The sequence below is a fragment of the Aedes albopictus genome, chromosome 3 (assembly GCF_035046485.1).
Source record: "Aedes albopictus strain Foshan chromosome 3, AalbF5, whole genome shotgun sequence".
NCBI lineage: Eukaryota > Metazoa > Arthropoda > Insecta > Diptera > Culicidae > Aedes > Aedes albopictus.
The window spans coordinates 445421875-445449818 of record NC_085138.1 but is presented as its reverse complement, the minus strand read 5'-3'; the positions used below and the strand labels follow the sequence as shown (position 1 = coordinate 445449818).

At 41.6% G+C, this 27944-nt stretch overlaps 2 protein-coding genes across 4 annotated transcripts; one reads left to right on the top strand and one right to left on the bottom strand.

Annotated features, from left to right (window-relative positions):
• Positions 1-300: 300 nt before the first annotated feature.
• Positions 301-22078, bottom strand: LOC109407664 (oocyte zinc finger protein XlCOF7.1). The gene is made up of 13 exons (XM_029876069.2): positions 21849-22078; positions 10121-10378; positions 9523-9645; positions 8974-9456; positions 8563-8904; positions 8038-8334; positions 4342-4575; positions 4097-4276; positions 3908-4030; positions 2586-3026; positions 2014-2514; positions 620-1087; positions 301-559 (listed from the first exon to the last, which is right to left on the bottom strand). The coding sequence occupies exons 1-13, from the start codon at positions 21891-21893 to the stop codon at positions 365-367; spliced, it is 3690 nt and encodes a 1229-aa protein (XP_029731929.2). The 5' UTR covers positions 21894-22078; the 3' UTR covers positions 301-364.
• A 298-nt stretch (positions 22079-22376) lies between these two features.
• On the top strand, positions 22377-26609 carry LOC109407666 (zinc finger protein 345). Of its 3 annotated transcripts, none has more exons than XM_062856694.1 (9): positions 22377-22533; positions 22654-22884; positions 24310-24432; positions 24501-24749; positions 24823-25056; positions 25143-25361; positions 25427-25669; positions 25853-25903; positions 26041-26609. In XM_062856694.1, the coding sequence occupies exons 2-9, from the start codon at positions 22684-22686 to the stop codon at positions 26512-26514; spliced, it is 1794 nt and encodes a 597-aa protein (XP_062712678.1). In that variant the 5' UTR covers positions 22377-22533; positions 22654-22683; the 3' UTR covers positions 26515-26609. The 3 variants fall into 3 exon arrangements, with proteins under 3 accessions (XP_062712678.1, XP_062712679.1, XP_029731931.1); XM_062856695.1 differs by having other exon boundaries at positions 22413-22533; positions 22611-22884; XM_029876071.2 differs by lacking the exon at positions 22377-22533 and having other exon boundaries at positions 22540-22884.
• The last annotated feature ends 1335 nt before the right edge of the window (positions 26610-27944 follow it).

Below are 27944 nucleotides of genomic sequence, written 5' to 3'. Positions count from 1 at the left end.
ACCTCGTCATCCTGTGGTCGTAAATCGTTATTCCTTTGGGATCAATCGGCGACTTTGATGTTTTATTGCGCTGTAAGTGTGAAATCGTGCTGTTATATTTTACTGTGCATTTGTAATGTTCTTTTTTGTTCTTCGTAATGGGAAATAAATATATAAAAGACTCTTATCCTGATATCAGAAAACAGTAAAACATCAGGGACATCGAAAAATACCTGGTAATCTCACACTGCAACGTACCGTTTCAAGGTGATCTACCCACGTTACGGGATACTGAACAGGGGACGAGTGAAACATATAATATTAATCGATTTCAAATTGTATTTATTATAAATGCAACGACCGGCTCAAACTGACACAAATACTGTTACACCGTTCCATCCTCTATTTCACTTTTAATTCCCACGACGCTTTCATGTACCGACAGATTTGAATCGGAATCTGGACTGGCTGGCCTAGCTTTCTTCGAATGCCACACTTCGTGACGGGTGTAGGCGGACTTTACGTGGAATTGCTTCGAGCAGTAAGAACACTTGAACCTTGGTTCGGAATGGACTTTGAGCTGAAAGAAAATACAATTGAATATATGTACATGATTGTTGAAAAAAATTAGAACTCTTACCTCGTGATACTTGAGTTGATTCCAGCCAACGAGGGTTATGCCGCAAACATCGCACTTGTACAGCTCGTGGGTGTAGCGCACGTGTAGCGTGAAAGATCTTTCGATTTTGAAACTTTTTGGACAGTGCGGACACGAAAAATCTCCTGCTGATTTTTTAGGCGATGACTTCTTTTTCGATCGTTTTGGTTCAGAACGTTTGCCGACAGAGGTCTCACGTGCCACGCGTCTGCCGGATTTTTCCAGATTTGGCTTTGGTAAAGTGGTTTTTTCCTTCATGGCGGTTAGCAGTTCGTCGCTGCACGATGCTTCATCGGCCGATTCTGGATCAGAATTCGGCTTTGGAGGAGACACCGGGTTGTACATAGGAATATTCAAATGCTTCTTCAGGTGACGATTGAGGAACGCTTGTAGGTGAAATTTTTTCGAACAGTAAGAACACTCCAACTTTGGCTCCGCGTGGGTAACCAACTGTAAAAAAATGTATGAATTAGAACAATGTGATGGTTTTTGATGCCATGAATAATGTTGATAGGTAGAAACATGATAGAAATATAACTATTTTCAGTGATAATCGAAGATAATAGTGAAACATGAAAAACAGACCATCTACCAACTTCACAGATAAAATTCCGGAACCCAAAACTGGTGAAATGCGTCATGATTTGGCGATAAATGTGTAAAAACATGACTCGTTTTGCCGTTACATAGCCTCGACGTTACGTTTGCTGTTTTAGTGTTAAAAATGAGAAAATACGGCATAAAATCATGCAGTATATACTCTAGAACCATAACGGAAATTTATGAAACCGTAAGCCTTATTCATAAAACTAGTACTTAACGTTCATGATTTTGGTTCCATCGGCAAAAAGTGGTTAACGGAGTCATAATATTAGGACGCATGTACTCTAGAATCATGACTAAAAATTAAGAAATTACAAAATAAATTGAATTAAAAACGTTCCAGTTTCAAAGATAACTTTTGATAATAGTAATGTACACATGCTGGTGAAAATGAACTTTTGAATGGACGTGACCCCAAGCTTTGCGAATGTTCGCCCCAATTAGGCTGACACAAATTTCGCTTTTCTCTTATGTCACCGCCCCCTCGGAAAATTTTGGTCAAAATTCAACGTTTTGAGGGGGAACACCAATAAATTATTCAAGAAATTTTAAAATTTTAAGGTGAAATTAGAGTTGCACAGAAAATTTCTTAACAAATCCGATGAGTTTATAGATTTTGCCGAATTGTTTGGGTATTTCTTCGTCAAATACATTTATTATTTATTGTCCTCCCCCTTAGCGAGCCAATCAGTATTGTGACAAAAGAAGAAAATGAGATTTGTTCCGGCCTTATCCCCGAAGCTACAAATAAAAAATAACTATCGAACACCTACCTCATGGTATTTCAGTTGATTTGTTCCGGTCACTTCTTCCCCACAAACTGCGCACTTGCACAGCTCGTGTGTACACTTAATGTGTGACGAGAGGATGCTTTTCTTAAACCATTTTTTGCAGATCGTACATGGTTTCTTCCCGGCAAAGTTTCGATCTGCTGGCTTCTTTCCCGACGGTTTGGGACTTGAACTTTCTCCCACCACATCGAAGTTCTCCGAAGGATTCGGTTGCTCCGAAGTGCTTTCTATTTTTATGAGCAAGTCTTCGAAGGTTATGGATTCGTTGCACGACGAATTCGATTCATCCGCTGCTTGCGGGCTCGATGGACATTCAGTTTTAATGTTGTGTATGGACACTTCCGATTCCGAGTCAGGAGGCGGTTCATGGTTGGTCGTTGTGAGCTTCGAATGCCAATCCTCGTGATAACGGTGGGTCGAACTTAGATGGAAACTCTTCGGGCAGTAGGAACACTTGAATTTTGCCTCCGAATGGTAAATCAACTGTAAAACGTAGACGAGAGATTATTTGACGCATTTCAGTGGTTTAATACTCTATATAGAAGAGCGCTTACCTCATGATAATTCAGGTTATTCATCCCGGCGATGGTTGCTCCGCAGATTTTGCAATTGCACAGCGTGTGATTTTGCTTCACATGTAAAATGTGAGATTGACTGTTATCGAAGCTTTTATCACAGTGCTGACACGGTAGCTTTTCTGCTTGGTTTTCCAGCATTTGGTTTTCCGACTCTTGTTCAGCAACTTCTGAAAAACTTTCAGTTTGTGAATCACAGCTATCTTCCTGGTCGTCTTTGGTATACATCGTGTCTGCCTGATTCGTTTGCTTGTCAATAGCTTCAGTGGAAGGAGAAATTTGGTCTTGCTGGTCTGGATCTGGATCTGGATATCCCAATACGAGTTCTTCGAGATTCGCAGCTCTTTCGGAATCAGAATGGTGGATTGCTTCCGATTTCGCCACATCTCCTATCTCTATTTCATTAGAGTTGCTGATATTCTGTGAAATTTCGCAGACAGACGGACTTGAAGGTGAAATGGTTAATGCTTTTGAGTCGTACATAGAAAGTCCTAGGTTCAAACTCTTTGCTCTCACTTTTTTCGAGTTCTTTTCCTACCATATTACGCCTACAAGTAGGCAACCAGCGAATTGTGTCATCTCAACATGTCACCATACGACTACCAAACGGCAATCGCAAACCAACGTGAACCTCCGCAAAACTGCCGTTTCTCAAATACTCCGACATGTGCATGAACTTGCGCAGATGTTTGTACACGGTCTGCCTTGGCCAAGCGATTGCAACATCACTTCCTCCCCTTTCCCTACATTGCATTGACCAGAAATATGCCGCACTGTATCTTCGTCGGTGCCGTATCTGCACAAATAATTCGAATGTTAGAGTATTTAGGAAAAATCTGTTTGGCTTTGCAGAGGTTCACGTTGGTATGTAGATTGCCATTCGATGACGCGTAATATAGTTCGCGAAATCCAAATTGAAGGCGTTGTGTCGCATAAGTTATGAGATATTCTGTGCAGTACATACGGCTCAAAGGTAAACGTCTTCTCTAACTCGAGATTGAACCAAGGATCTTCTGCAGTTTTACCACAGAGAAACAAACATAACACTTAGAACAGCGTCGCCAGTGGTCAATCGACCAACTACCGAATGTTTGAATCAACCGTTAAAAAGGTAGTTGATGGAGGGTAAGTAGAGTGTGACGTCTGTTTCTCTGTGGTTTTACCAAAATATGACGTATGGAAGACTTATTTATACTAGTTTTAGTTGAAAGTAGCAAGTGAGGTGCAACTCTTTGCACGTGAGTGTTGCCATCCCTCTGATTTAGGCCATATAAGTTTGAAAGGACTTGACCGTTACGAACCTGTTGATTCGCGATCTTTTCCCGTCTTGTATGAATCTCTAAATGACGACACAGATCCGATTTCGCTTGGAACTTCCGAGGACAACGAGGACATTGCTGCGGTTGGTCCGAATGCTTAGTCCTCTGAAATAGATGCGATCATAAGAAATGATGTCACTGGAACATTCCTATCTACAAACAACATCATACCTCGTGATGATTAGCTTTCTGTGTTCCGGAACTGGTGATGCCGCAGATTTTGCACACTATGGGCGTGTGGCGCAAGTAGATGTGATTGTTCAACGCTTTTTTACTGTAATATTCACCGAAGCATTCCCTACAGCTTGTCGCAGATCGTGGTTTCTTTTGAGATTTTTGGGGTTCGACGATCTGAACAAAGTACGAGAAAGACAATTACACCTTCAATTCACCTAATGTTTGAATTCGTTACAAACCTTCTCATCGTCTTCACCCGTTTGTGAATTCGAATCCTCAGTCTCTTGTTCCACTGTTGAGGTTTCCTTTAGTTTATACATTTGATCGAACTGCTTCCGCTCATACCGGAAATCTGGGATGTCTTCCTCACGAATGTCGTTATGCTGTCTCAAATGTGTCCTTAAAGCCATTCTTACATGGAACTTTTTCGAACAGTGCGGGCAGAAATACGTCGGATCCGTATGGCAAACCAGCTGAAACAAAAGGTAGTTTTCATAACAATTTGTTGGTATTCTAAGTGCATGGTGCATAGCATTTTAAAAAACGGCAGACTTTAATGGGCTGGTCTTTTTGGGCGAGTGTCGGAAGAAAAAGTTTAAGAAGTACAAATAATATTTAACTTAAAACTAAAAAAATCCTATGTCAATTAGTAATGCTAACGAATTGAATACATATTTCTAGATATCCAGATCTCAACGCCGCAGAAGTGGAGTACATGACAAGACAGAGGGAATTGGAAGAGGCGAGGACAATATCGAGCGATACGTCGAGGAGGAGTTCGGTTGGGCTGGATGTATCGAACGTGAGTAAGAGTCGTGAATTGACTGTACCCACTGCTTCAGGACCAACAGCGGATATGCAAAGACAGCAAATACGAGATGAACTAGCGCTCCACATGGCCACATCAGTCACGCAGTTCCAAGGATCATACCCCATGTCCCGACACCGAATACCAAAGCTGCGGAATACCTATCGGTAAGTAACAAGTGCAATAAGCATCCTATGCCAGGATATTTTGCCACAGTAATTGGAGGCCGTACAGAACCTCGAGGATCTACAGTTTACTGGAAGCCCACAGATCTCCGAGATCTCGCTGTAGTCAACATTACGGAGATCCTCGACACCCATGTAAAGCGGTTGAGTGCTCTTGCGAAACGGTGCCTGGAACACATAGCGTCCGTTCCGTCGAGGTTTGCGTTTTTTTGACAGTTTTCCCATGGAAATGTGTCAAACTACTGTCACGCACACGCAAACGTATGCATTGTGTGGGGCACTTTACAGCATTATGGAGAATGTTCGAAGCGGACAAAACCGAATATTCAACATAGGGAGTTCTACAACTGCATCCGAAACGACTAGCCTGATTAAGGACAAGGCCTTCCGGAGATTGTCGACGCCACAAAGTTTTGGACCAATCTATGGGAGAACTCTGTCGAGTACAGCGACGATGGGATGTGGTTGGCAGAAGATGAGCGACATTTTAATGGAGTTCAAGACATGGTCGAGGTCGTAGGATATACGTGAAGCTACTCAGTATACCAGAAATTGGGTGCGATTTCATGCACAACTTTTGGTATAAAAACCCACGACGATTCACGGGCGGATGACGGAATGTTTCAACTTGGTGCTAGACAACCCCACGCAGCTACCAGATTTCATTACCAGAGGTGTCACTTACCTTCTGTCGAAATACCACAACAGCACAGCTGATTCAGCAAAGTACAGACCCATAACGTGCCTTTCCAGTCTGTACAAGGCGTTGTCGTCGGTAATAGCAAGGAGGATACAAACTTACTGCGATGCCAACAACGTGATGACCGAGAAACAAAAAGGGTGTCGAAAGAACACGCAAGGCTGCAAAGATCAGGTCATCATCATTGATGCAGTCATTGTGAGTCGCGCCACCGAAAAACAGGGGAACCTGAGCATGGCGTACAACTGATATGTCCATCAAGTTAGCTATTCTTATGTCGTTTTCGTTTTTGTGGCGGTGCTACACCGCTTCGTGCTACACTTTTCACTACAATAACGAACATTTTCGGTGCAGTTGCATTGGTGTGCGTGAATAAAAACCAAAATATTTACAACTTTGCAAACGTTGATTGGTGGACACGGTGTACACCCACTACACTCTCGAATTTTTGAGTGCTGCACTATCTTGAGCGGTGCAGAAAAAGTGCTACACCGGTGCAGCACGAAAATCAAAAACGAATACTTTCGGTGCAAAAGTGCTACACCGGTGTAGCTCCACCGCAAAAACGAAAACGACATTAGAGTGCTTCTGCTATAAAGGTAAATCGGGTAATGATCATACCAATAATGGGTATATTCGGTTTCGAGTGTAATAACAAATGTCAAATGCGAAAATCCATCGAATCTCATCGAATAAACAGTCCGATTACTGTCATGCCCTCTGATTCCACACAGCAACGGAGTTCAGCAACGACATCCGGGCAGAGTTCGGAATTGACAAATGTCGGCCAATTCATCTACGCCGGGGTCAAGTAGTGGACGCCCGCTGTTTTCGAATCAGCGAACAGGAGGAGATTCGGAATATGGTTGAAGGCGAAGCGTACACAAATACCTAGGCTTCCTGCAACTTAGAGGTATTCGTCACACAGTGATCAAGAAGGAGCTGCATGCCAAGTTTTTGCATCGGTCAATTGTGTTCTGAGAAGCTTTCTGTCAGCCGGCTACAAGGTGAAGGCGATGCACCACGTTGAGTTCCTGTTGACCCACAGCTTTGGGGTGGTAAAGTGGACCAAGACTGACCTTGAGGCGCTAGAACGAGCAATACGAGTGGCGTTCATCAAGCATCGCTTGCGCCACCCAAAGCCAGCCATCGAGAGAGTCATCACGCTACGCGTAGTAGGAGGAAGAGGCGTTACTGATATCCAGGTATCAGGTATCTCCCAGATTCAGCAACTGTGGGCATATTTCGTAGAAAACCAGAACCGTTACGAAATTTACCGCGCTGTATGCGAAGCTGACAACGGTTACAGCGCCCTGCATGTGGCGCAGGAAGATTACCAGCTGAACTGCGACCTCATGATCGTCGACAAGATGATCGTAACGTGGAAGCAGAAGGAGTTGAATTGGACGTCATGCCCCATCAACTGGAGCTCGAGCACGAGGTGACGTCGAACACTTGGCTGGTGGGGAATGACCTCTTCTAGGAAACACTAGGTTTCATGGTATGTAGCTATCCAGAACCGGGTAATTGCGACGAAGAACTATCGGCGGTACATATTGCTCGAAGACGTGGAGGACAGCAGTAGGAAGTGCAATTCAGTAGAGGAAACGGTCGAACACGCCGTTGAAGACTGTTCGGTATTAGCTGGATCAGCCTTTCTCGATCGTTGCAACGAACTTTTTAAGATTGTTCACCAACAGATTGCTTTAAAGCGTAACTTGGTCGACAGATTTTTACTCTACAACAAGTACCAGCCGGATCCTGTTCTGGAAAATAGTTGCATAAAGCTGTACTGGGATCGCGAGATCATTACGGACGCTCTCATTCGTGCCAACAGGCCCGACATTGTGGCTGAAGCGGGTAACCCTTATCGACATCACTGTACCGTTAGACCATAATGTCCAATCAACGTTCTCCGGTAAGATAACCAAGTACTACGACCTAGCGGAGGAGTTGAAGCAGATGTGACACCTGCAGGAAGTTCGAATAGCTCCAGTTGTCCTTTCGGCAACCGTAGTTGTCCCTAAATCTCTCCTGAGGTCCCTAGACGAGCTGGAATTGACAAAGGACCTGAACAGCATTCTGAAAGTGGTGATTCTTGGAAGCTGTAGTTATAGTTCCTGTGTGGTAACTGACAGTACATCCGAAGCAGACTCAATAGAATATAAGCAAATCCGGCTTACCCGGCATTCCGATTGCCCGGGGTAAAGAAATATCAAATTATTACTCCAACGTTACTTACTTTATGGTACTGACTTCTACCCCGACCTAAACTGACAACCCCGCAGATAGGGCACGTCATGGGCGCGTGGCAAGCGTCTACGTGGCGCGTCAGCCCTTTCGCTGTGCGGTAGTCCTTATTGTTGCATTCCGCACACCTTGTGGTCGCGAATGTTCTCCCCACAACTTTCATCGTTCTCTTCTTTCCGCGTTTATCGATGCCAACATGTTTCGCCAGATGGCTATCGAACGTTTTACGTTGACGGAACATTTCCGGACAATGGGGACACTTGTACCGGGGTACGCCATGCTTGACGTTCTGGAAGTGTATGAAGTCGGGGTTAATGTTTGCTGTAGGAATCTGAAAGGATGAAATTACAAAAGGTTGAACCTCGAAAGGCTAAAAGTTAACCTTAGTTTCTTTTTTTTCTGTATTGGTGTTATTCAGCCTTCTGTAATTTGCTTGCGTGATTTCAGACTTTCGTGTTTTTTGAGATTCGGCCTTATGTTAGCCTCCCTAGAAGGTCTACACGAACTGCCTACAAACCTCGTGAACTTTAAGCTCGGCCTTGCTGGCGAAGGGCAGTTTGCATATGTCGCAAACGACACCGAGAGTATCTTCGACTGTGCCTTGCCTAGGCTGCTGCACAGTTCCGTCGACGGGGTTTTGAGAAACGCTGGATGGCGCATCGGAAGGTGGCATTATCCGGTGGATTCGCATTCTGTGCATTTCGAGATATTCCAGACCTTTGAACTTCTGATGACACAAATTGCACTTATACCTCTTGGCAGTCGAATGTGATACCATGTGTCTCCTGAAAGTTCCCAGCCGGTAGAATTGCTTTTGGCATTCGTTGCACTTGTAGAATGGCTCCGAGTGGTATCTGAGCTGAATGTTTCCGAATAAATGATATATCAGTAATGGATTGCATTGTAAAATGTCCAAAACTCAACAAACCTTGTGATATCGATACTGATTGGAACCGACCAATTCGGTATCGCAGATCTCGCACGTCATTTTTCGATGGACTGTATCTGTATGGCGGTTTAGTATGAACAGGTTTTTGCAGTCCTTCCCGCAGGTTAGACAAGTAGTATCGGTAATTGGGTCGGGATTGTCGCCGTGACTTGTCGCTTCTACAGCAGTCGATGAGTCATCAGAAGGAACATTTTCTTTTTCGTTCTGGATTTCCTGAGCAACAGCATTCGGAAGAGGTAGTCCTGTCTGTTCCAAAGGATCGGCATCGGGTATTTTATCTGGCTTATTTACGGATAAATTGTTTTCGTTGAATCCTGAGACAACCTTGTGCTGTTCAAAGTCCGATGGAACCGCTTGTTCCCTTGCTTGGCAGCGTTTGAGGCTATGCTCGGTTCGCAGCTTTCGTGACCGGAAACAATCTCCACATTCGGAACAACGTAGAAAGAAACCATCGTGATCTTCCTGCGATATGGAATACCAAAAGTTTACTAGGACATCATAACTCCGGATTTTAAATCTAGTACTTACGTGAACATGTCTCCAATAGGAACTTTCCTGATATCCTCGCTGATCGTTGCATAGTTCACATCTGTGTAGCACATGCTGAGATCTCCTTTCTTTGTAGTGCAGCTCCTTTTTATCGTCTGTGATCTGTGGTAGTACAATATCACAGTTTAAACTTTGACTTAGTATAGTAGGTATATAGTACGATACAGGGAAAGCAAGTTTTCCTGGCCAATGATATCAAAATATGGTTTTCCAGCGAAACTAATCACGCTAACCTATGTGCAATATTAAAATCATCATAAGTTTCTTTTACGTCTATTTTTATGGTATTAATGAACTCATTAGATCTAGGAACATGGCTCGTCGCCACGGTCGCCATATCGTTATATCGTCGCCATCGACACGGTCGCCATATCTATATCATTTGAGACTTGTGCTTTTCACCTGGTATACAGCGTGAGCGTGATGTCGCTGAAGGTGGTCGAAGATGCGATTGCTCGAGGGTTAAAAAGTATGAATATGGTCATGTTTGTATTCTCTGACGTTTTACTTCAAAACGAGACTTTCTTAACATTCCAGAAAATGTGATTTGCAGATAGAAAACAAAACAAAAACTCACCTCATGTAGATCCAGATGGTTCCACAAACCCTCCTGGGTTAGATAGTCCTGCTCGCAAACGTTACATCGAAGCGCCACACGGGGCATACACACATCCTGATGTTGCTCTAGCTGATCGTCCTGGAACTCTTCGAGGCAAATGTCGCACTGAATGCGAACCCCTGCCGTTGTATCGTCGTCTGCCGCCGTGGGAACCACTGCCGTCGGGCTTTTCGGGCTGTAGCGCAGGTTCTCCAGGCAACAGTTACACAGATGATGCTGCAAGGAAGAGAAAACAATGGGGTTCGTGGCGATTATGATATTCTAAAAAGGGCTCTGATCCCAAGTAATCAGTAAATTAGCATTTAAGCAAGCCGTATTTCAGCGTTATATCTACAATCCACCTGCTCACTGCTCTATCATGGCAGTTCAACTGCTAAACTGTCCTAATGCTACGTTCAGACTACGCTCTATATCAAGTACTATAGCGAGAGACCTTTTGGGAAACCCTGCTCGTTGCTTCTGGCATACTTATGAGAATCTAAAATATCCTTCAGCATTAATGGTAGACCTCCATCAGGATTTTTCTGTAAATTTATCCATGATGACCCTGGCAATTCCTCCATGAGATCTCCGGACTTTCTCCAGGATGTCTACAAGGATATCTACTGTAAGAGTTCACCGGGAGATCATTCAGGAATTCCTCAAGAAGTTCCTGTATTAACCTTCATCCAGCCAACGTACATTTTCCACCTTCAGAAAAGCACAAAAATGGTCATAACTTTTTTGTTTTTCGATGGATTTTGATGAAATTTTCACAACTTCCCGAAAAACTATCCTAGTTTATGATGCCGGGGACATGGGTGCCTGGTCCACATGGTTCCGGAGTTATTCCGGATTGTCCTGGGGTACCAAAATTGGCCACATACATTGCGCAACGTATATCTCAAGATCCCGATGAGGTAGAAGTATAGTGTCTTCAGCGAATTTGTTCAGCAGGTTAAGAACGAACTGACAACGGCGACTTTGGTTCGCGATTCGGCCGCAAGGCGGCGCCAGTGTCAAAAATATTCAAACCCTCATATCTCAGAAACCTGATAAGATAGAATGATGCTGTATTCGGCAATATTCTTCAGCAAGCTCAGAACTATCTGATAGAAAAGTATTTGGTTTGGGATTTATCCGCTAGGTGGCGCATTGTGTTTGAAAATTTCAAACACGTATATCTCGATGCCCTAATGAGGTACAAGCATGCCGTTTTCAGCAAAGTTGTTCAGCGGGCTAAGAACTATCTGGCAATGGCGTCTTTGGTTCGCGAATCGTCCGCTAGGTGGTGCCAGGGTAAAAAATCTTCAAACTTCTATATCTCAGAATCCTGATAAGATAGAATGATGCCGTTTTCAACAAAGTTCTTCAGCAAGCTAAAAACTGTCTGATAGTAGAGTCTTTGATTCGTGATTTATTCGCTACACACCAAAAATCGATTGAAGGTTTCAGCAAAACGCTTTACTGAAACAAAATCAGCAAACTTTGAGTTTACTTTGACACACACCAAATTTTTTTCGCTGAAAACCAGCAAATTTTTGCTGAATTTTGCCGAGCTGAAATTACAGCAATCTGTTCAGCAATAAAAATTACTGATAATTTCAGCAATGTCAAGTGTCATCGTAAACGTCAATTGTTCGCTGAACAATCAGCATATTTTTGGGGTTTGCTGAAAATTCAGTTGTTTCGACCGGCGTGAGCTTTGCCAGCACTTTGCTGATAGAATTCAGTAAACTATACAAAAAAAAAATCAGCCTTCGAGTTTTGCTTTTAGATACTCGGATTTTGACGGCTACGCAGTCTTGTTAAATCAAAACGAGTTGTTATCTAACCCGACGTTTCGACACTTTGGATGGTGTCTTCTTCAGGGGAAACTAAAATAATTATATTTTTCTTATTGAATGTGACTGTTAGTAATTGTTCCCTACTTACGTTGCACAGAATACAGTCGATTCTCCCCCATCTACACTATCAAAGCTTTTAGATACTTTTTTTTTATTTTCATGACTTTATTGTATGCAACATATATAATTACAACATCGACTGGAATTGACGATAATCCTGCGAAATCCACCAAGAAAGCCATTAGCAATCGTTTGTCGAACGTTTAGAGCCTGGGAAAGTACTCTGTATAGCATCTGAAAGTGTTAAAATTCGGCATGTATTTACCGTTGAAAAAACTCGGATGCGGAATAATAACACTGTTTGCTTTTGATACCAACCTGTTCCATAAAGGTGTCGCAGAAATTTCGGGTTCAAACACGCACAGTATAATTAAAGCTAATTTTTAAAACTGGAATGAGCCATTTTACGAGACGTTTCGGATCAGCTGATCGCTCATTTCATGAATGAAAATTTGACAGGAAATTGCGCCCAAGCCCGTGAGTGTTAATATCAATATCAACACTGTTGTCGTTTCGTAAAATAGACTATTGACGATGGGAAAACGCAAGCGAAGCACAAAGTTATTTTTTGCATTTTTTCTTTTGTTTTGACAGTTGACCATCCGAGCCGGCGAGGCATCGGAAAAACTTGCTGAAATTTCAGCAATCCAGGCGAGTTTGCTGATTTTCAGCTAACTAACCCGGATTGCTGTTTTTTTCAGTAAACTCAAAGTTTGCTGATTTTGTTTCAGTAAAGCGTTTTGCTGAAACCTTCAATCGATTTTTGGTGTGTAGATTTTTCGGTACACCGTCTTTGGCCCCCTCCCCCCAGACAAATTTTGTCACCCCACAATATTGCTCCGTTTTTTCTTCCGGGAATTTTTCCAGGAATTTCTTCGGGAATTTCTCTAGGAATTCCTCTGGAAATGTATCTTGAAATTCTTCCGGAATTTGTTTAGGAGATCCTCTAGGACCCACATCAGGAACTCCTGCGGAGATTCCTTCAGGAATTCCTTCGGTAATTTCCCCAGGAATTGATCTGGGAATTTCTTCAGGAGTTCTCCAGGAATTCCTCCGGATATCCTCAGAGAATTTTCCCAGGAATACCTCCATGAGTTCCTCCGGAAATTACTCCATGAATTGCTCCGGGATTTTTCTTAGGAATTCTTTCAAGAATTTTTCCAGGCTGGATTTCTCCGAGAATTTTTCTACGAGTTTCTCCAAGAATGTCTCAGGGAATTCCTTCGGGAATTTCTTCAGGAAATCCGCCAGGAATGGCTTCGGAAATTTCTTCAAGAAATTGTCCGGGAAATCCTCCAGAATTTTTTCCAGGAATTCCTTCGGGAATTTCTTCAGAAAAATTTCTTGAGGAATTCCTAGGGGAAATCCTAGAGGGATTCTCAGAGGAATACTGGGTGAAATTTCCAGAGGATTTCCTGGGAAAATCTCGAAGATTTCCTTTAAAAATTCTCGGAGAAATTTCAGAAGAGTCCCCGGAGGAATTCCTGAAAGAATTCTTGGAGGATTTTCTGGAAGATTTCCAGAAGAAATTCCCAAAACAATTCCTGATGGATTCTGAGGAAATTCGGAGGAAATTCTGGAGAAATTCCCGGAGTAATTTCTGGAGAAATTCCCGGAGGAATTACAGGATAAATTCCCGGAGGTATTCGTTAAGGAAGTCCTAGAGGAATTACGGGAGAAATTCTTGAAAGTTTTGTGAGAAAAAATCAAGGAAGACTTCCTGAAGAGATTCCTGGAGAAATTCCCAGAGGATTTTCTTGAAAAATAAAACCGACAGTTTTCCTTCGAAAATTCCCGGATATATATTCCGGGAGAAACTCCTGGGAAAAATCCCGGAGAAATTCCTAGAGAATTTCTTGGAGGAATTCCTACAGAACATCCCGGAGGAATTCCTAAAGAAATTCCCGGAGGAGTTCATGAAAGAATACTCGGAGGCACTCATGGACGAATTCCTGGGAAATTCTCAGTGAAATTTTTGGAGAAAATCATGGTAAAAAAGTCCGGAGGAATTCCTGGAAAAAATCCCAGAAGAATTCCTGCAGAAATTGTCGAAGGAATTCCTGAAGTAGTTCCTGATGGAAGTTCTAGATGAAATCCTGGGGAAACTTTCGGAGGAATCGCCGGAGGAATTCTCGGAGGATTTCCTCGAGCATTTCCCGGAGAAACTTCTGGACGATGTCCTAGAAGAATTCCCGGAAGATTTCCTGAAAAAAATCCTGGAGGAAGTTCTTGAGGAATTCCCAGTGGAACTCCTGGATAAATTCCCGGTGGAATTCCTGGGGAAATTTCTGGAAAAATATCCGGAAGAGTTCCTATAGAAACTCCCGGAGACATTCCCGGAAGAAAAAACGGAGCAAAAGAAGCAATATTGTAGGGCGACAAAATTCTGCAGAGGGTTAAAGACGGTGTTGAAGTACCGTCGTTCGGGGTGACATTGGGCCTAGAGGGTAACATTGGTCCATCGATCCTACGAATTCAATATAAGTCAGAGAATTTGACGGTGGTTGCCAAGTATCTTAGAATTATGTATTCTTACAGTTTAGCACACAATATGCATTCTCGTCGTATTCTAACTGCGCGGAATAGTGGCCCAATGTTACCCCACTTTGGCCCAATGACACCCCGCACGACGGTATTCTCTCTTGTACCACCGTACTCGACCGTCTACTAACATTCCAAATGGCTCTTAGCTTGCTGAACTACTATGCTGAAAATGGAATACTTGTTCATTAGGGTGTTCATTCAAATATTTTCTTGATACTAGACGGAGCCTATCGAATAATATCAGAACCAAGGGCACCAGATACGTCTTACTTCCTCTTGAATTTCGGCACAATTTGCTGGACGTTTTCCGATTTTTGAGATAAAATTGTTCGAATGTTTTTATTGCTTGTGACCCCTAGCGTCGCCATTGCAGGATAGATCTCAACCTGCCAAACAATTTTACAGAAAACACCATGCTTTTAGCTTATAACAGTAACGAGATACACGTGTTTAAATATTATACATAAGGTGTCACCAAGCGAATAAATCACGTATCAAACACTCAACTATCAGACAGTTTTTAGCTTTCTGAAGAACTTTGTTGAAAACGGCATTATTCTATCTTATCAGGATTCTGAGATATAGAAGTTTGAAGATTTTTTACCCTGGCGCCACCTAGTGGACGATTCGCGAACCAAAGACGCCATTGCCAGATAGTTCTTAGCCTGCTGAACAACTTTGCTGAAAACGGCATGCTTGTACCTCATTAGGGCATCGAGATATACGTGTTTGAAATTTTCAAACACAATGCGCCACCTAGCGGATAAATCCCAAACCAAATACTTTTCTATCAGATAGTTCTGAGCTTGCTGAAGAATATTGCCGAATACAGCATCATTCTATCTTATCAGGTTTCTGAGATATGAGGGTTTGAATATTTTTGACACTGGCGCCGCCTTGCGGCCGAATCGCGAACCAAAGTCGCCGTTGTCAGTTCGTTCTTAACCTGCTGAACAAATTCGCCGAAGACACTATACTTCTACCTCATCGTGATCTTGAGATATACGTTGCGCAATGTATGTGGCCAATTTTGGTACCCCGGGACAATCCGGAATAACTCCGGAACCATGTGGACCAGGCACCCATGTCCCCGGCATCATAAACTAGGAGAGTTTTTCGGGAAGTTGTGAAAATTCCATCAAAATCCATCGAAAAACAAAAAAGTTATGACCATTTTTGTGCTTTTCTGAAGGTGGAAAATGTACGTTGGCTGGATGAAGGTTAAGCCAATTCCGGCGAAGAAAAAAATTGCCTGAATTCGAATACAGCAATAATGCATAAATCCCTTTTAAGTTTCCAGATTTTATCGGAAATTCCTCCAGGAGTTCCTCGGGAAATTTTGCAGGAGTTCCTCGGTAATTCCTCGAGGAGTTATCCGGGAGTTCCGTTCATCGGGAATTCCTCATGGAAATTCAAGGGAACTTCTCGGAAATTTCGCAAGGAGTTCTTCGGGAATACCTCCAAGTTATTTTTTTTTAATTCCTCCAAGAGCTCTTCGGAAAGTTCTCCAGTAGCTCCTCAGGAATTTGTCCAGGTTTCTTTGAGAATTCCTCCAGGAGTTTCTCGGGGATTTCTCCAGGGGTGCCTCGAGAATTCCTCTAAGAAATCCTCGAAAATTTCTCTAAAGAATCCTTGATAATTCCTCCAGAAGTTCCTCGGGAAGTCCTCCATAAATTTTCAAGAATTCCTCCAGGAGTTTTCCGGAAATTCCTCCAGAAGTTCTTCGGAAATCCTTCCAGAAGCTTCTCGGAAATTCCTCCCGGAGTTCCTCGGGATTTTCTCTAAGAATTCGGGAATTCTCCCACTAAGAGTTTCTCGGAAATTTTTCCATCGGTTCCTCGGGAAGCAGTTCCTTAGGACTTTTCCCGGAAGTTTTTTTGGAATTCCTACAGGAGTTCCCGGTAATTTCTCCAGGAGTTTCATGGAAATTTTCCAGAAGTTCCTCGAAAATTCTTACAGAAGCTCCTCGGGAATTCTTCCAAAAGTTTCTCGGGAATTCTTTCAGAAATTTCCTGGGAATTTTCCCGGGAGTTGCACAGGAATTCCTCTAGAGCATTCTCAGGAATTCTTCGGAAATCCCTCGAGAAGTTCTTCAGGTATTCTTCTTGAAGTTCCTCGGGAATTCTTTCAAAAGTTCCTCGGGAATTATTCCCGAGTTCGTTAATTCTTCCTGAAGTTCTTCGAAAATTCTTACAGTAGTTCCTCGAGAATTCTTCCAGAAGTTGCTAGGGAATTCTTCCTAAAGTTGCTCGAGAATTCTCCCAGAAAGTCCATGGGTATTTTTTCAGAAATTTCTCGGGAATTCTTGCAGCAGTTTCTTGGGAATTTTCCCGGGAGTTTTTTTTTATTTGTCCAGGAGTTCCCCGGGAATTCCTCCAGCAGTTCCTCGAGAACTCCTCCACAGGATTATCAGGAATTCTTCGGAAATCCTTCCAGGAGTTCCACGGGAATTTCTACAGGAGTTTTATGGGAAATCTTCAGAAGTTCTTCGATGATTCTTCCAGAAGTTCGCCGGGAATTCTCTCAGGATTTTTTCCGGAAGTTTCTCGGGAATTGTTTCAGCAGAAGTTCCTCGGGAATTTTTAAAGATATTGCTCGGAAATTACTCCAGAAGTGGCTCGGGAATTCTTCCAAATATTTCTCGGGAATTCTCCCAGAAGTACCTCGGAAATTTCTCAAGGAGTTTCTCGGGAAGGCCTCCATAAAATTTCGAGAATTCCTCCAGGAGTTTCCTGGAAATTCCTTCAGAAGTTCTTCCGAAAACGTTCCAGGAGTTCCTCGGAAATTCCTCCAGGAGTTTCTTAGGAATTCCACCCGGAGTTGCTCGGGAATTCCTCCCGGAGTTCCTTGGGATTTGGTCAAAGAATTCGGAAACTCTCCCAGCAATTCCACTAACAGTTTCCCGGGAATTTCTCCATCGATTCCTCGAGAATTCCTCCAGCAGGTTCCCTTCAGCATTTTCCCGGGAGTTTTTTTTTTTGCAATTTATCTAGGAGTTTCATTGAAATTTTCCAGAAGTTGCTCGGGAATTCTTCCGGAAGTTTCTCGGGAATTCTTCCAAAAGTCCCTCGACAATTCTTACAGAAGTTCCTCGAGAATGCTTCCAGAAGCTGCTTGGGAATTCTTCCGGAAGTTTCTCGGGAATTCTTCCAGAAGTCCCTCGTAAATTCTTACAGAAGTTCCTCAAGAATTCTTCCAGAAGTTTCTCGGGAATTTTCCCGGAAGTTGTTTTTGGAATTTCTCTAGAAGTTCCACGGGAGTTTCTCCAGAAGATTTTTGGGAATTCTTCGGAAATCCCTCCAGGAGTTCCACGGGAATTTCTCCAGGAGTTTCTCAGGATTTTTTCCTGAAGTTTCTCGGGTGTTCTTCCAGAAGTATCTCAAGAATTCTTCCACAAGTTGCTCGGGAATTCTTCCAGAAATTTTTCGGGAATTCTTTCAGAAGTTTCTCGGGATTTTTTCCAGTAGTTCCTCGGGAGTTCTTCGAGAAGTCCCTTGAAAATTCTTCCAGAAGTCCCTCGAAAATTCTTACAGAAGTTCATCAAAAATTCTTCCAGAAATTTCTCGGGAATTCTTCCAGCAGTTCCTTGAGAATTTTCCCGGGAGTTTTTTTTGGAATTCCTCCCGAGGATTCTTGAAAATTCTTCGGAAATTCCTTGCAGGAGTTCCACGGGAATTTCTCCAGGAGTTTCTCAGGAATTCTTCCTGATGTTTCTCGGGAATTCTTCCAGAAGTTCATCGGGAATTATTCAGAAGTTCCTCAGGAATTCTTCCACAAGTTGCTCGGGAATTCTTCCTGCTGTTCCTTGAGAATTTTTCCGAGTTTTTTTAAATCCTCCTAGAGTTCCTCGAGAATTCCTCCAGAGAATTCTCAGAATATTTTCGGAAATCCCTCCAGAATTCTTCCAGAAGTTCCTTGGTAATTCTTCTGAATTGTTACTGAAATGTGACAGCTACTGCGTAGCATTTCAAAATTCAAGATAGCAGCTGTTTTATGGAGCTTAGGCTCTAAAACCATGCAATATGGATATATTTGGCATGGGGAAAGGTCCAGAGTCCAAAAATAGCAATCAGAATATCCAATATGTCTACCTTAAATTCAAAATGGTGTCCGTTTATGGAGTTTTAGGTCTTAAAACCATACTATTTGCACAGATATGTCTGTTCTATATGGATATATTCGGTACAAGGATGATGTCTGGATTCTGAAACTGGTGTCTTGAATCAAGGATCGGTATATTCGCCTCACTCCATTCATATTCACTCCTCTTTGCCGAAGCGAATCGAGAAAGATGCAGCAAACGGATCGTCGTGATCAAACACGCAACCCCATCACCAGTGGGAAGCGATGAGCCAGCTGCTTGACATGAATATTCGCTGCCATTCGTCGCAGTTTGGATCGCAAGCGAATGAATGAATGGCGAATGGTGAAGAATGCTAGTGAGCGATCGAAGCGGCTATTATCATAAGTAGAAGGGAATTTCTGCATGTAATGCATACATTTTTACTGTATCCTTGTTGAAATGCTAGATTAGCAAAGAAAATAATTCGAAAACATCAAAAATTCGTATGCACAATGTCAATCGCATCACTCACGAATCGCATTCGCTTGCGATGCGAATGTGGACGAATGAGTAATTTCCAAGTCTAGACGAACATTTGAAAAGGGCCTATCTGCTTTGCGTAAACAAACATGTTTTTGTCTCTGTAGGGCCTATCTGCATCCACCCACGCACATCAACACCCTTATCAGAAAGAGTGTTCTTCAAGCTATCTGTTAAGGGTGTTGACGTGCGTGGGTGGATGAAGATGGGCCCTGCAGAGACAGAAACATGTTTGTTTACAAAAAGCAGATAGGCCCTTTTCAAATGTTCGTCTAGAAGTGTGGCTTCCCACCGTTCGCCGGAGTTTGCTGTCGTCGCTGACAAGCATACACACGAACTAAAGCGACAACCGTTCGCTGCTGACTGTATTCGAATGTGGAAGAAGATAAAAAGGGGAAATCAGCAACCCTGCTTGAATATTAAAGATGACGGCTCAAAATCAAGATTGCGGCTGTTTGTTTTTTTTTTATTTTGTAATTTTGTATTTCTATTAAAGTCTAGTCACAGACAAACAGACGTAACACTCTGGCTGTGGTATACATAGTGGTGTGCTTCTTCTTTTCTGGCTCTACGTCCCCACTGGGACTTGTCCTGGCTCGCTTCAGCTTAATGTTCTTTGAGCATTTCCACAGTTATTAATGGAAGGGCTTCTTTTGCCTGTCATTGCATGAATTTGTATATTGTGCGGCAAGTACAATGATACTGTTGCTACCAGCACTGCCGGCGATATGGTGACAGATCTGTACTGCCGGTGGACGCATAATTGTCCCATGTGCAAAAACACAATCGAGAAAATCGCGTCCAAAGTTCAAAAAAGTAAAATGCCTCAACTATGAAGCATAAGTGCTGAATCGTGTTGTAACATCGACCAATTTTGAATTTGAGCACTAATTTTTGTTTTAGAGCGATTTTATTGTTCCATAGGATTTTCAATGAAACGAGACGCTTATGCGTCCACTTTTTAGACTGTGACAAATCGGCGTTGCATTTTTTAGACAATTTTCGGAACAAACTAACTGTTTTTATTTTCCTATATGATAGTACACTATGAATCATGTTCATAAGCTGCAAAATCTCAATATTGTCAAAAATGCACATGGGGCAAATATGCTTCCACCGGCAGTGTAGTCTGTCAATATATGCGTAGATAATAATGTATAGTCAAAATGAATAAGTAGAAGAAAGAACAGTTGTCATATTCACGTTGTTGATCTGACGATCGGTAATCTCGGACGTCTGTTTACCAGAACATACCTAAAAGTTTCCTAATTATTGAAATGTAACATTGAATTCGTAAGCTAAATCACAGACAGCTATCACAGTAAGTTTGAACCTAAATCTATCTGAACTAAATTAACCTTAAAACTATATCACAGATGCATAAGGAATATAAGCTATGGGACAAAGGACAGACGAATGTCAAACATATGTAAAACCGAATTATGTAAGTTATCTAATAGATAAAAGGTTGTAATTCTAATAAAAATACTTTTTCAGCTAAAAGCTGATTCGCACCAAACCCCTTGAGTTGCGAGCTGCTCCGAAGATTTCGGTATCCCTTTGCTCCCGTAACAGATACACTATGTAACAATCGATAGAATTAAAGAAAATCTAATCGTTCATGTTGTCATGCATGTCGTTTTATACGGACCAAGTTTAAGGGTCCAGGAATAATGTTATAAAATAGCAAACAAAACAGAGGCCAACTAAATGTTATGGATAGCTTTTGCCATGAAATGGATATTCACCTGTGTGTAGGTGTGTAGGTGTGTGTTAGCTAGCTTGAAAAATAAAACCGTTTCTATTCGCACCACCTAGATATTGTCGGGCCGCCACCAAACCGGACTTCGCACAATCAAGTCGCGACGCGACCTAACTCGCGACGTTTTTTTAATCATGTCAAATGTAGTGCGCATCCTTCCCGTTGTTGTTAGCAACACAGCGCACTAGATGCGAAATAGTTGCGACACTTGTGGACCAAGAAAATGGCAATTTTTGATTGAATGTCGGTCTTGATTCCAACCGGATAGACAATATTCACTAGCAAGTTACATGTTTTGTTGAAAAAATGTTTTCGATTGCGCGAGAAAAGCATCATCACTGCTAAGTGGATTAATTTGAGTTTAAAATAAAAAAATGTGTCTTATCGCGAAAAACCGTCGATCGGAATGGGCATGAAAAAACAAATGACTTCAAGGTGTTGGAGTGTATGTACTCCTTGTGTATGATCACAACATCACACCTCAACTGGTGGGTAAAGTAGGATGGAAATAAATTGTAAATGATATATTTGTACCCAGATGGAATTAAGGAGGACCCTGTGAATTGTACGAAAGCCTCCCTATGTTTTATTTGTCGTTTTCAACACAAGCGACGAGTATATAGGTGGAGCCCGTTTTTCATGTATGATTTTATGACGCTGCATTATGGTTTTATGACTCAGCGTCATGGTAGTAGTAGTGTGATGATTCAGTGCCATGGTGTTTGATAGATGAAAAAAATGCCTTCAGCAGCCATGACATTTTTTAATATTTAATATTTCTGGTAAATAATCGTCGTTAACGTCATAAAAACATGACTCGCAGACATCATGAAGTGGCACAATTTATGGCTTTTTTTTTCTGCTGGCTTGTAAAATTCCAGTGAAACTTACCGTAACCAATGTCGGAGCTCCTTTTTTGCAAAACGAACAAAGCATGTTTCCCTAACAAGGTAATAAACTACTGTTTCACCACACGAATAAATTCTCACTGTTTCATAAAAAGTTATGATAAAGTTGTTAGTTTATTTGCGTTATCTCTTTGAACCGGACGACTAAAACCGCTCGCGGTTCATCTCGCACTGAAAGTTTTACACGGAATGTTTCATTTCTACTTGTTGTGAAAGTGCAAATCAAAACAAACGAAGAGTGCAAGAAATGACACTACACGTCAACTCGGAAACACTCATCCATGAGTTACTGGCAATGAGAGTATATTACAGGTGGGGAAGAAGAAGAGATGGCTATGTATTAGTAAGCAAAGAAAAATGTAAACACAAATAGTGACGTCACTATTTGACACGCGTTCTTATGGGAGCTCGCTTTGCTTGTAGTAGTGACATGTTTTGCACCAAACACGGATCTCACGCACACAAAGTATCTCTTCCACACCTCCATTAGACTCTCATTGAGTTACTGGTTTTCATGTAGTTCGTGTAAATGGGTAAAAAGCGTGCAGCAACCGTTTTGTACACTGTGTTTGTTTGGCAACAAAATCTAACAAACAAAAGTTTATTTACTTTAGAAGGAATGCAATCTGAATTACACCTTTAAATCATTTGAAACATTTTTTCAAAATGTAAGGAAATCACTCAAACGGGCTTTTCTCTCTTTCAAAATCAGAAGTTAAAAATAAACAACAATAATAATTTGAAGCTTTTTGTTTTGTAAACAATAATTACATCAAATTGTGCATAAGTTGTGGACGAGGTTGAGGACCGAGGCGATTATGACGACCCCTCGACCGGAGGCGGATCGGGATGGAGGAGTGCCCAAAGAACGGTGCACTGTGTGCCGACAGGATCATCTTGCAAAGGAATTGCAGCAATATCGACGGGTGCTGTCGGACCGGTTGGTCTTCCGGTGTTCCATCTGTGGCGGAGATTATCTTAGCAAGGAGGAACTGTGGGACCACCAGGATCTTCATGAGGTAAGTTTGCTGTGTGCGACCAGACAACACGGATGGGTAGAAAATAATGATTGTAAATCATAGTAGGCTAGGAAGACACTCACTTTTTACCGTATGGTATTTTTTGATAAAATATGTATAGAGTGGTTGTTTGGTGCATAACTGAGTAGGCCATGCCATTGATGGAGATTATTATGATTTTATCTGTCAAGCCGGAAAGTACCACGTTGACGACGAGAAGAACCCATTTGCTGAAAAATCCTGGAGAAGCGGAACTTGGAAGGATCGAGAAGAAGGCCATATTGAAGAAGTCTCGGAAGAAGCAGAAAAAAGATACGAATCAGCGGATATTCGGTGGGAAATGCGGTGGTGTTTTTTTCGGCTATACACGTCATGAATATCAAAGAAAACAACGAGGGAAACGACAGAAGAACCAGGAAGAGTGCTTTTTACTGCTGGCTGAAACTGGGAGAGCCAGTTGAAGCTTAAGGTAATTGTAGTAGGTAATCTGATTGGATCAGACATGAGGGAAATCGTAAATTCTCGCCTCGAAAGATGGAGATGCCGAAGCTGGCCGAAGCGACGGATGAAAATCCGGCCGTATACGGCAATATCATCTCGCATAAAAGGAGGGAGACGTCCGAGGAGACGCCAAAGCGCTAGATAAAAATCTGGCCGAGGCTGGCAATAATGTTTCTCCTCAGAGAAAGGAGACACCAAAGCAGCGGGTGAAGTTCCGACTTGAGCTGGCAATAATGTCTCGCCTAGAGAAAGGAGACCCCAAAGCGGCAGATGAAAACCTGGCCGGTGCTGACCATAATACATATAATACACTCGAAGAAAGAATGAAAACCCGGGTAGAAAATAAGATTTGATTTAGAAGAAGCAAGACTATACAAGAATGGAAAGGTCTAATAAGTAATATTTTCACTTGAATGGTAAAGCTAGACATAGTGAAAGTTTTAACACACAAGAAACAACAAAATTTAATGTAGTTTTTTCTGAAGAATTAATAGAAAATTAATAGAAGAATTTATAGAAAGATTTTGATAAGTAAATTGCAAAAACAATGCAACTAGTCTACTGCAGAGGACATTAGTCCGATTTGACAATTGATTGATGCAGTGCAAAACAGAGAATAAATCCTTAAAGTAAGGCCAAAATTGCAGTATTAGTTGGAGAAAAAAAATGTAGTAGTTCAAAAGCTGAGAAGGACATGCCGTTGGTGAAGATTATTAAGATTATGGTGAAAGCCGTTGAGATGGCAGTAATCAATACATAAACTTCGTAGTGGAAAACCTCTCTGTATTTTTGTTGTTGTAAAAGTCTATTAGTAGACAATCATGACTCTCTTTGTGGATTGACTCAGACATTTTAAAAAGACCATAACTTCAAACAAACTTTAAAGACCATAACTTTACAAATCATCTCGTCTTTGCTTTCAAGGCTGCAGATGGATCAAAGGAACCAAGCTACGAGGAAATGAAAATACGATGCAGACTGTACAAATGCCTACTGTGTACAGGCCACCGTGTTTACCAAGATAGTTTTTATTGGTCTCATATTCACGTGAGTTAATGATGTTAATTGCAAAATTTGTTCTATATTTTTTTTTTGAAAATACATGCTGATTTCAGGACAGTCACGATGGTTGTGGAAGAAGAAATGAGACGGCGAATTTAGCCTTGTCTCACAATTCGAACGATACTAGTGTTCCGCACGAGCAACTAAACGTTACCACTATCAAAAGCGAATGTCCTATTTGCGATGAAGTTTTTAGTAGCTGGAGTCTACTTTCTAAACACATCAACCAAACTCACCGGATGGTTGTTTGCAACGATTGCACTATGGCATTCACTGATGAACATGAACTTCAAGCTCACAAGGTATGACGAGATGAGAAGGGAAAAAATAAACAGTTTTCCATGAGGTATTTCTAAACTTTAATACATTTTTCAGTGTTCCACGAGTTCTGCGTCCCAGCACAACACTCAGAATCATATAAATTCAGACATACTACATTGTTCTAAACAGAATAATAGTGAACATAGTAAAGGCTCTGATATCAAATATCAGGTGAATTCGCACAATAACGCTAATCCTATTGTTAAAATGGAAATCTCAGTGGAAGAGACAGAACTACAGATGCAGAATGATCACAATACTGGAACACATAGACAGAAAGATCTCGAAGTGAGTTTATTTCACATAATGTCATTACCTAATGGCGAGAAAATTGCACACTATATTTGTCAAAATCCTATGTGTACAATTTTTAGAACATCGACCATGAAACCTTTAATGATCAGGACTCATTCAGTGCAACGGATCAGCGATTCGACATTAAAGAAGAATCTACAGAAGAAGATAATGCCCTGGTAACGCCTATGGATTCGGACGATTCCATGAAACTGGAAGAGCAGCTCAACAAACAGCCCACTGATTGTCCAATTTGTGGGCTAACATTTGCCAGCGATACCAGGATGCGATACCATAGGGTCAGTATTGGTTAGACATATAAGTATTATTATCAAAGCACTTAGATATTTATTTCGTTTCACAGAGAATAAACCACACAGATCCCCGGTACAAATGTTCCTACTGTCCGAAAATGTTTCATGTCAAGCATATGCTGGCACGTCATGAAACAACGCACCAGGGTGAGCAAAACGTAACGTGCAAGCTGTGTTCCGAAACGTATCGTAATGAGATGCGTTTGCAGCGCCATCTTAAAATAGCACATTCCATGCCATGTGATCTTTGTGAGCTCAAATTTACGTCCAACACCAAGGTGGAACGCCATAAGGTTGGTATTTCATCAGCTGTATTCGTCAAATGACTAACATTTTGATGACCAATTAGTCTTGTAGAGGTTTCGAGAACCGTTCCTTTTATTTTTTATTTTGGTTTTATCGAGGGTCTATTTAACTGAAAAATGTGACTTGGGTAGTCATTATTATATGTTTTATTCATATTATGTTCATTACAGCGAAAATATCATAAAGAGAGCTTTACAGTGGATAGGCGACAAAGAGTGAAGGTAACATAGTTTTTTTTCTTCCCGCAGTACGAATACTTAGTACGTTGTTTGCCACGGTTTCATGGACCCCAAGTTTTGCTCTAAACTTAGAACGTACTTTATCGAAGACTCCTTAACTGAATCCCATCTATTTTTAGCTTCCAGGAACGGGACCCAAGCCTAAGGTTTGGAACTCAAACCAGATGCAGGAAGCGATCGTAGCCGTTGTGAGCCAACAGTGCGGTATTAGCCAAGCCAGCACTCAGTACGGCGTACCCAAGGGAACCCTGTACGACAACATACTCGGCAAGGACAACCGGATGAACGTCCTGCATGAACTTCCCTTTAGCCCGGAAGAGGAAGATGCCATATTGAATTTCGCCTGCCTGTTATCCCCAGGAGCGCAGAGCAAAAGAGCCATACGGTCGTTGTGCAGTATTTTGGAGTTTATGAGCCAGTTCCCATGTTTCCAGGAGAAAGCCGAACAATTCAAATTTGGAGGAATTCCAGGTTTTAAGTGGTGGTGGGCTTTCTGTCGGAAGCATTCGATCGATCCTCCGCGGTCACTGTTCGATGGTCGCAAGAGGCCAAAGTTCGATGACACGGGCAATGGAAGAAAGGATCTTATTTAAAGGTAAGTGTAGAACTAGTCTATTTAGGTAAAAACTCACATAAAGACGAAAAAGATGAGAAGCACGAAATCGAAATAAAATTCAAAATAATTTAATGGACTGATCGTCTTTTTGTCTGTTAAAAGTGAACAATCCTTTCATTAAATCAATATAATGGATTTGTAGTACATATTTAAAGTGATATTTAACGTCTAACAACAACGAACCCTCCTCCCCGCTCATTGAAAGTTTATATGAAGAAACATCAGTTTTTGCGTTTTTCTTCGACGGCCTTCTAATTGTAAATAGATAATGTTTATTTAACTTTTCAACCTTAATTCCAGAAGATCAAGTTTAGCAATATGTATATGTATGTTATACAAAATATTATTTCTGCTGAGTCTCTAGCAAGCTCTCAAGTTCTCCAAACTTCTTCAAATACCTATCTAGGACTAGTAGTTATTAAAAAAAAGTTATGCACTTGTTGTTAAAATTTTATCAATAGTTTTTTCAACCAGTACTGTTGCAGGAAGAATTGCAATTGAAATACTTGGAGCAGCTCCCGTTGGAAATCCTGAAGAGATTTTCATAGAATCTTATGGAAGAGTTCTCAACAGAACGCCTGGGGGAAATTTCGGAAGAAGTTCAAGCGCAGTTGTCAATTAAGCTCCTGGAGAAATTTCCATCGCATTTCCATCTTAGGGGAATTTCCAATGGAGCTCCTGGAGGAATTCTTAATGAATTTCCTTAAAGAATTGCTAATGCTACATCTGGCAAAATATCCAATGGAACTCCTGAATGAATTTCCAATAAAATACATGGAGGAATTGCCAATAGGACTCCTGAAGAAAATCCCAATGGAACTCATAGAGAGATACCCAATAGACTCCTGGAATTCCCAAAAGAACTCGTCGAAAAAAATCCAAATGAAATTCTTCGAGGAATCGTCAATGGAAATCCCATAGGAACTCTTGTAGAAATTCTCAAGGAAACTCCTGGAGGTATTCAGTGCGCGATGGAAGTCCTTGAGGAATTCTCGACAAACCTCTAGAAAAAAAAATATCGAAGGAATCATAAAAGATATTATTGAAAAAAAGCTCGTTAATAGAAGTTCTAGTGTAGTTCCTGAAGAGATTCCCAATGGAGCTTCCACAGGAATTCCCAAAGCGGCAACTGGAGATTAGTGAAAAATCCTAGACGAATTGTCAGAAAAATTCTGAGGAAAGTCTTGTTCAAATTCTCGATGGAACATATGGAAAAATTTAAGGAAACTCCCGATAAGATTTCCAAAAGAACTCTTGGAGTAAACTACAATGGAGTAGAGTAACTGTTGAAGGAACTTCTCAAGAAATTCCCAAAGAAACTCCTAAAAGAACTCCTGAAGAAATTCCCTGTGAAACTCCAGAATAAATGGTCGAACAAAGTTTTATAAAAGAAATATATGTAAGAAA

Bases quoted from the DNA above. Each gene is read 5' to 3' on its own strand.
- LOC109407664 (XM_029876069.2), bottom strand. From the start codon at position 21,893: ATGCTTTGTTCGTTTTGCAAAAAAGGAGCTCCGACATTGGTTACG. The intron at 3,027-3,907 runs GTTCGTAACGGT...GAAATTTCACAG, and splicing joins AAAAGATCGCGAATCAACAG to AATATCAGCAACTCTAATGA. The intron at 1,088-2,013 runs GTAGGTGTTCGA...ATTTTTTTACAG, and splicing joins ATCAACTGAAATACCATGAG to TTGGTTACCCACGCGGAGCC.
- LOC109407666 (XM_062856694.1), top strand. From the start codon at position 22,684: ATGACGACCCCTCGACCGGAGGCGGATCGGGATGGAGGAGTGCCCAAA. The intron at 22,885-24,309 runs GTAAGTTTGCTG...TTTGCTTTCAAG, and splicing joins ACCACCAGGATCTTCATGAG to GCTGCAGATGGATCAAAGGA. The intron at 24,750-24,822 runs GTATGACGAGAT...TACATTTTTCAG, and splicing joins ATGAACTTCAAGCTCACAAG to TGTTCCACGAGTTCTGCGTC.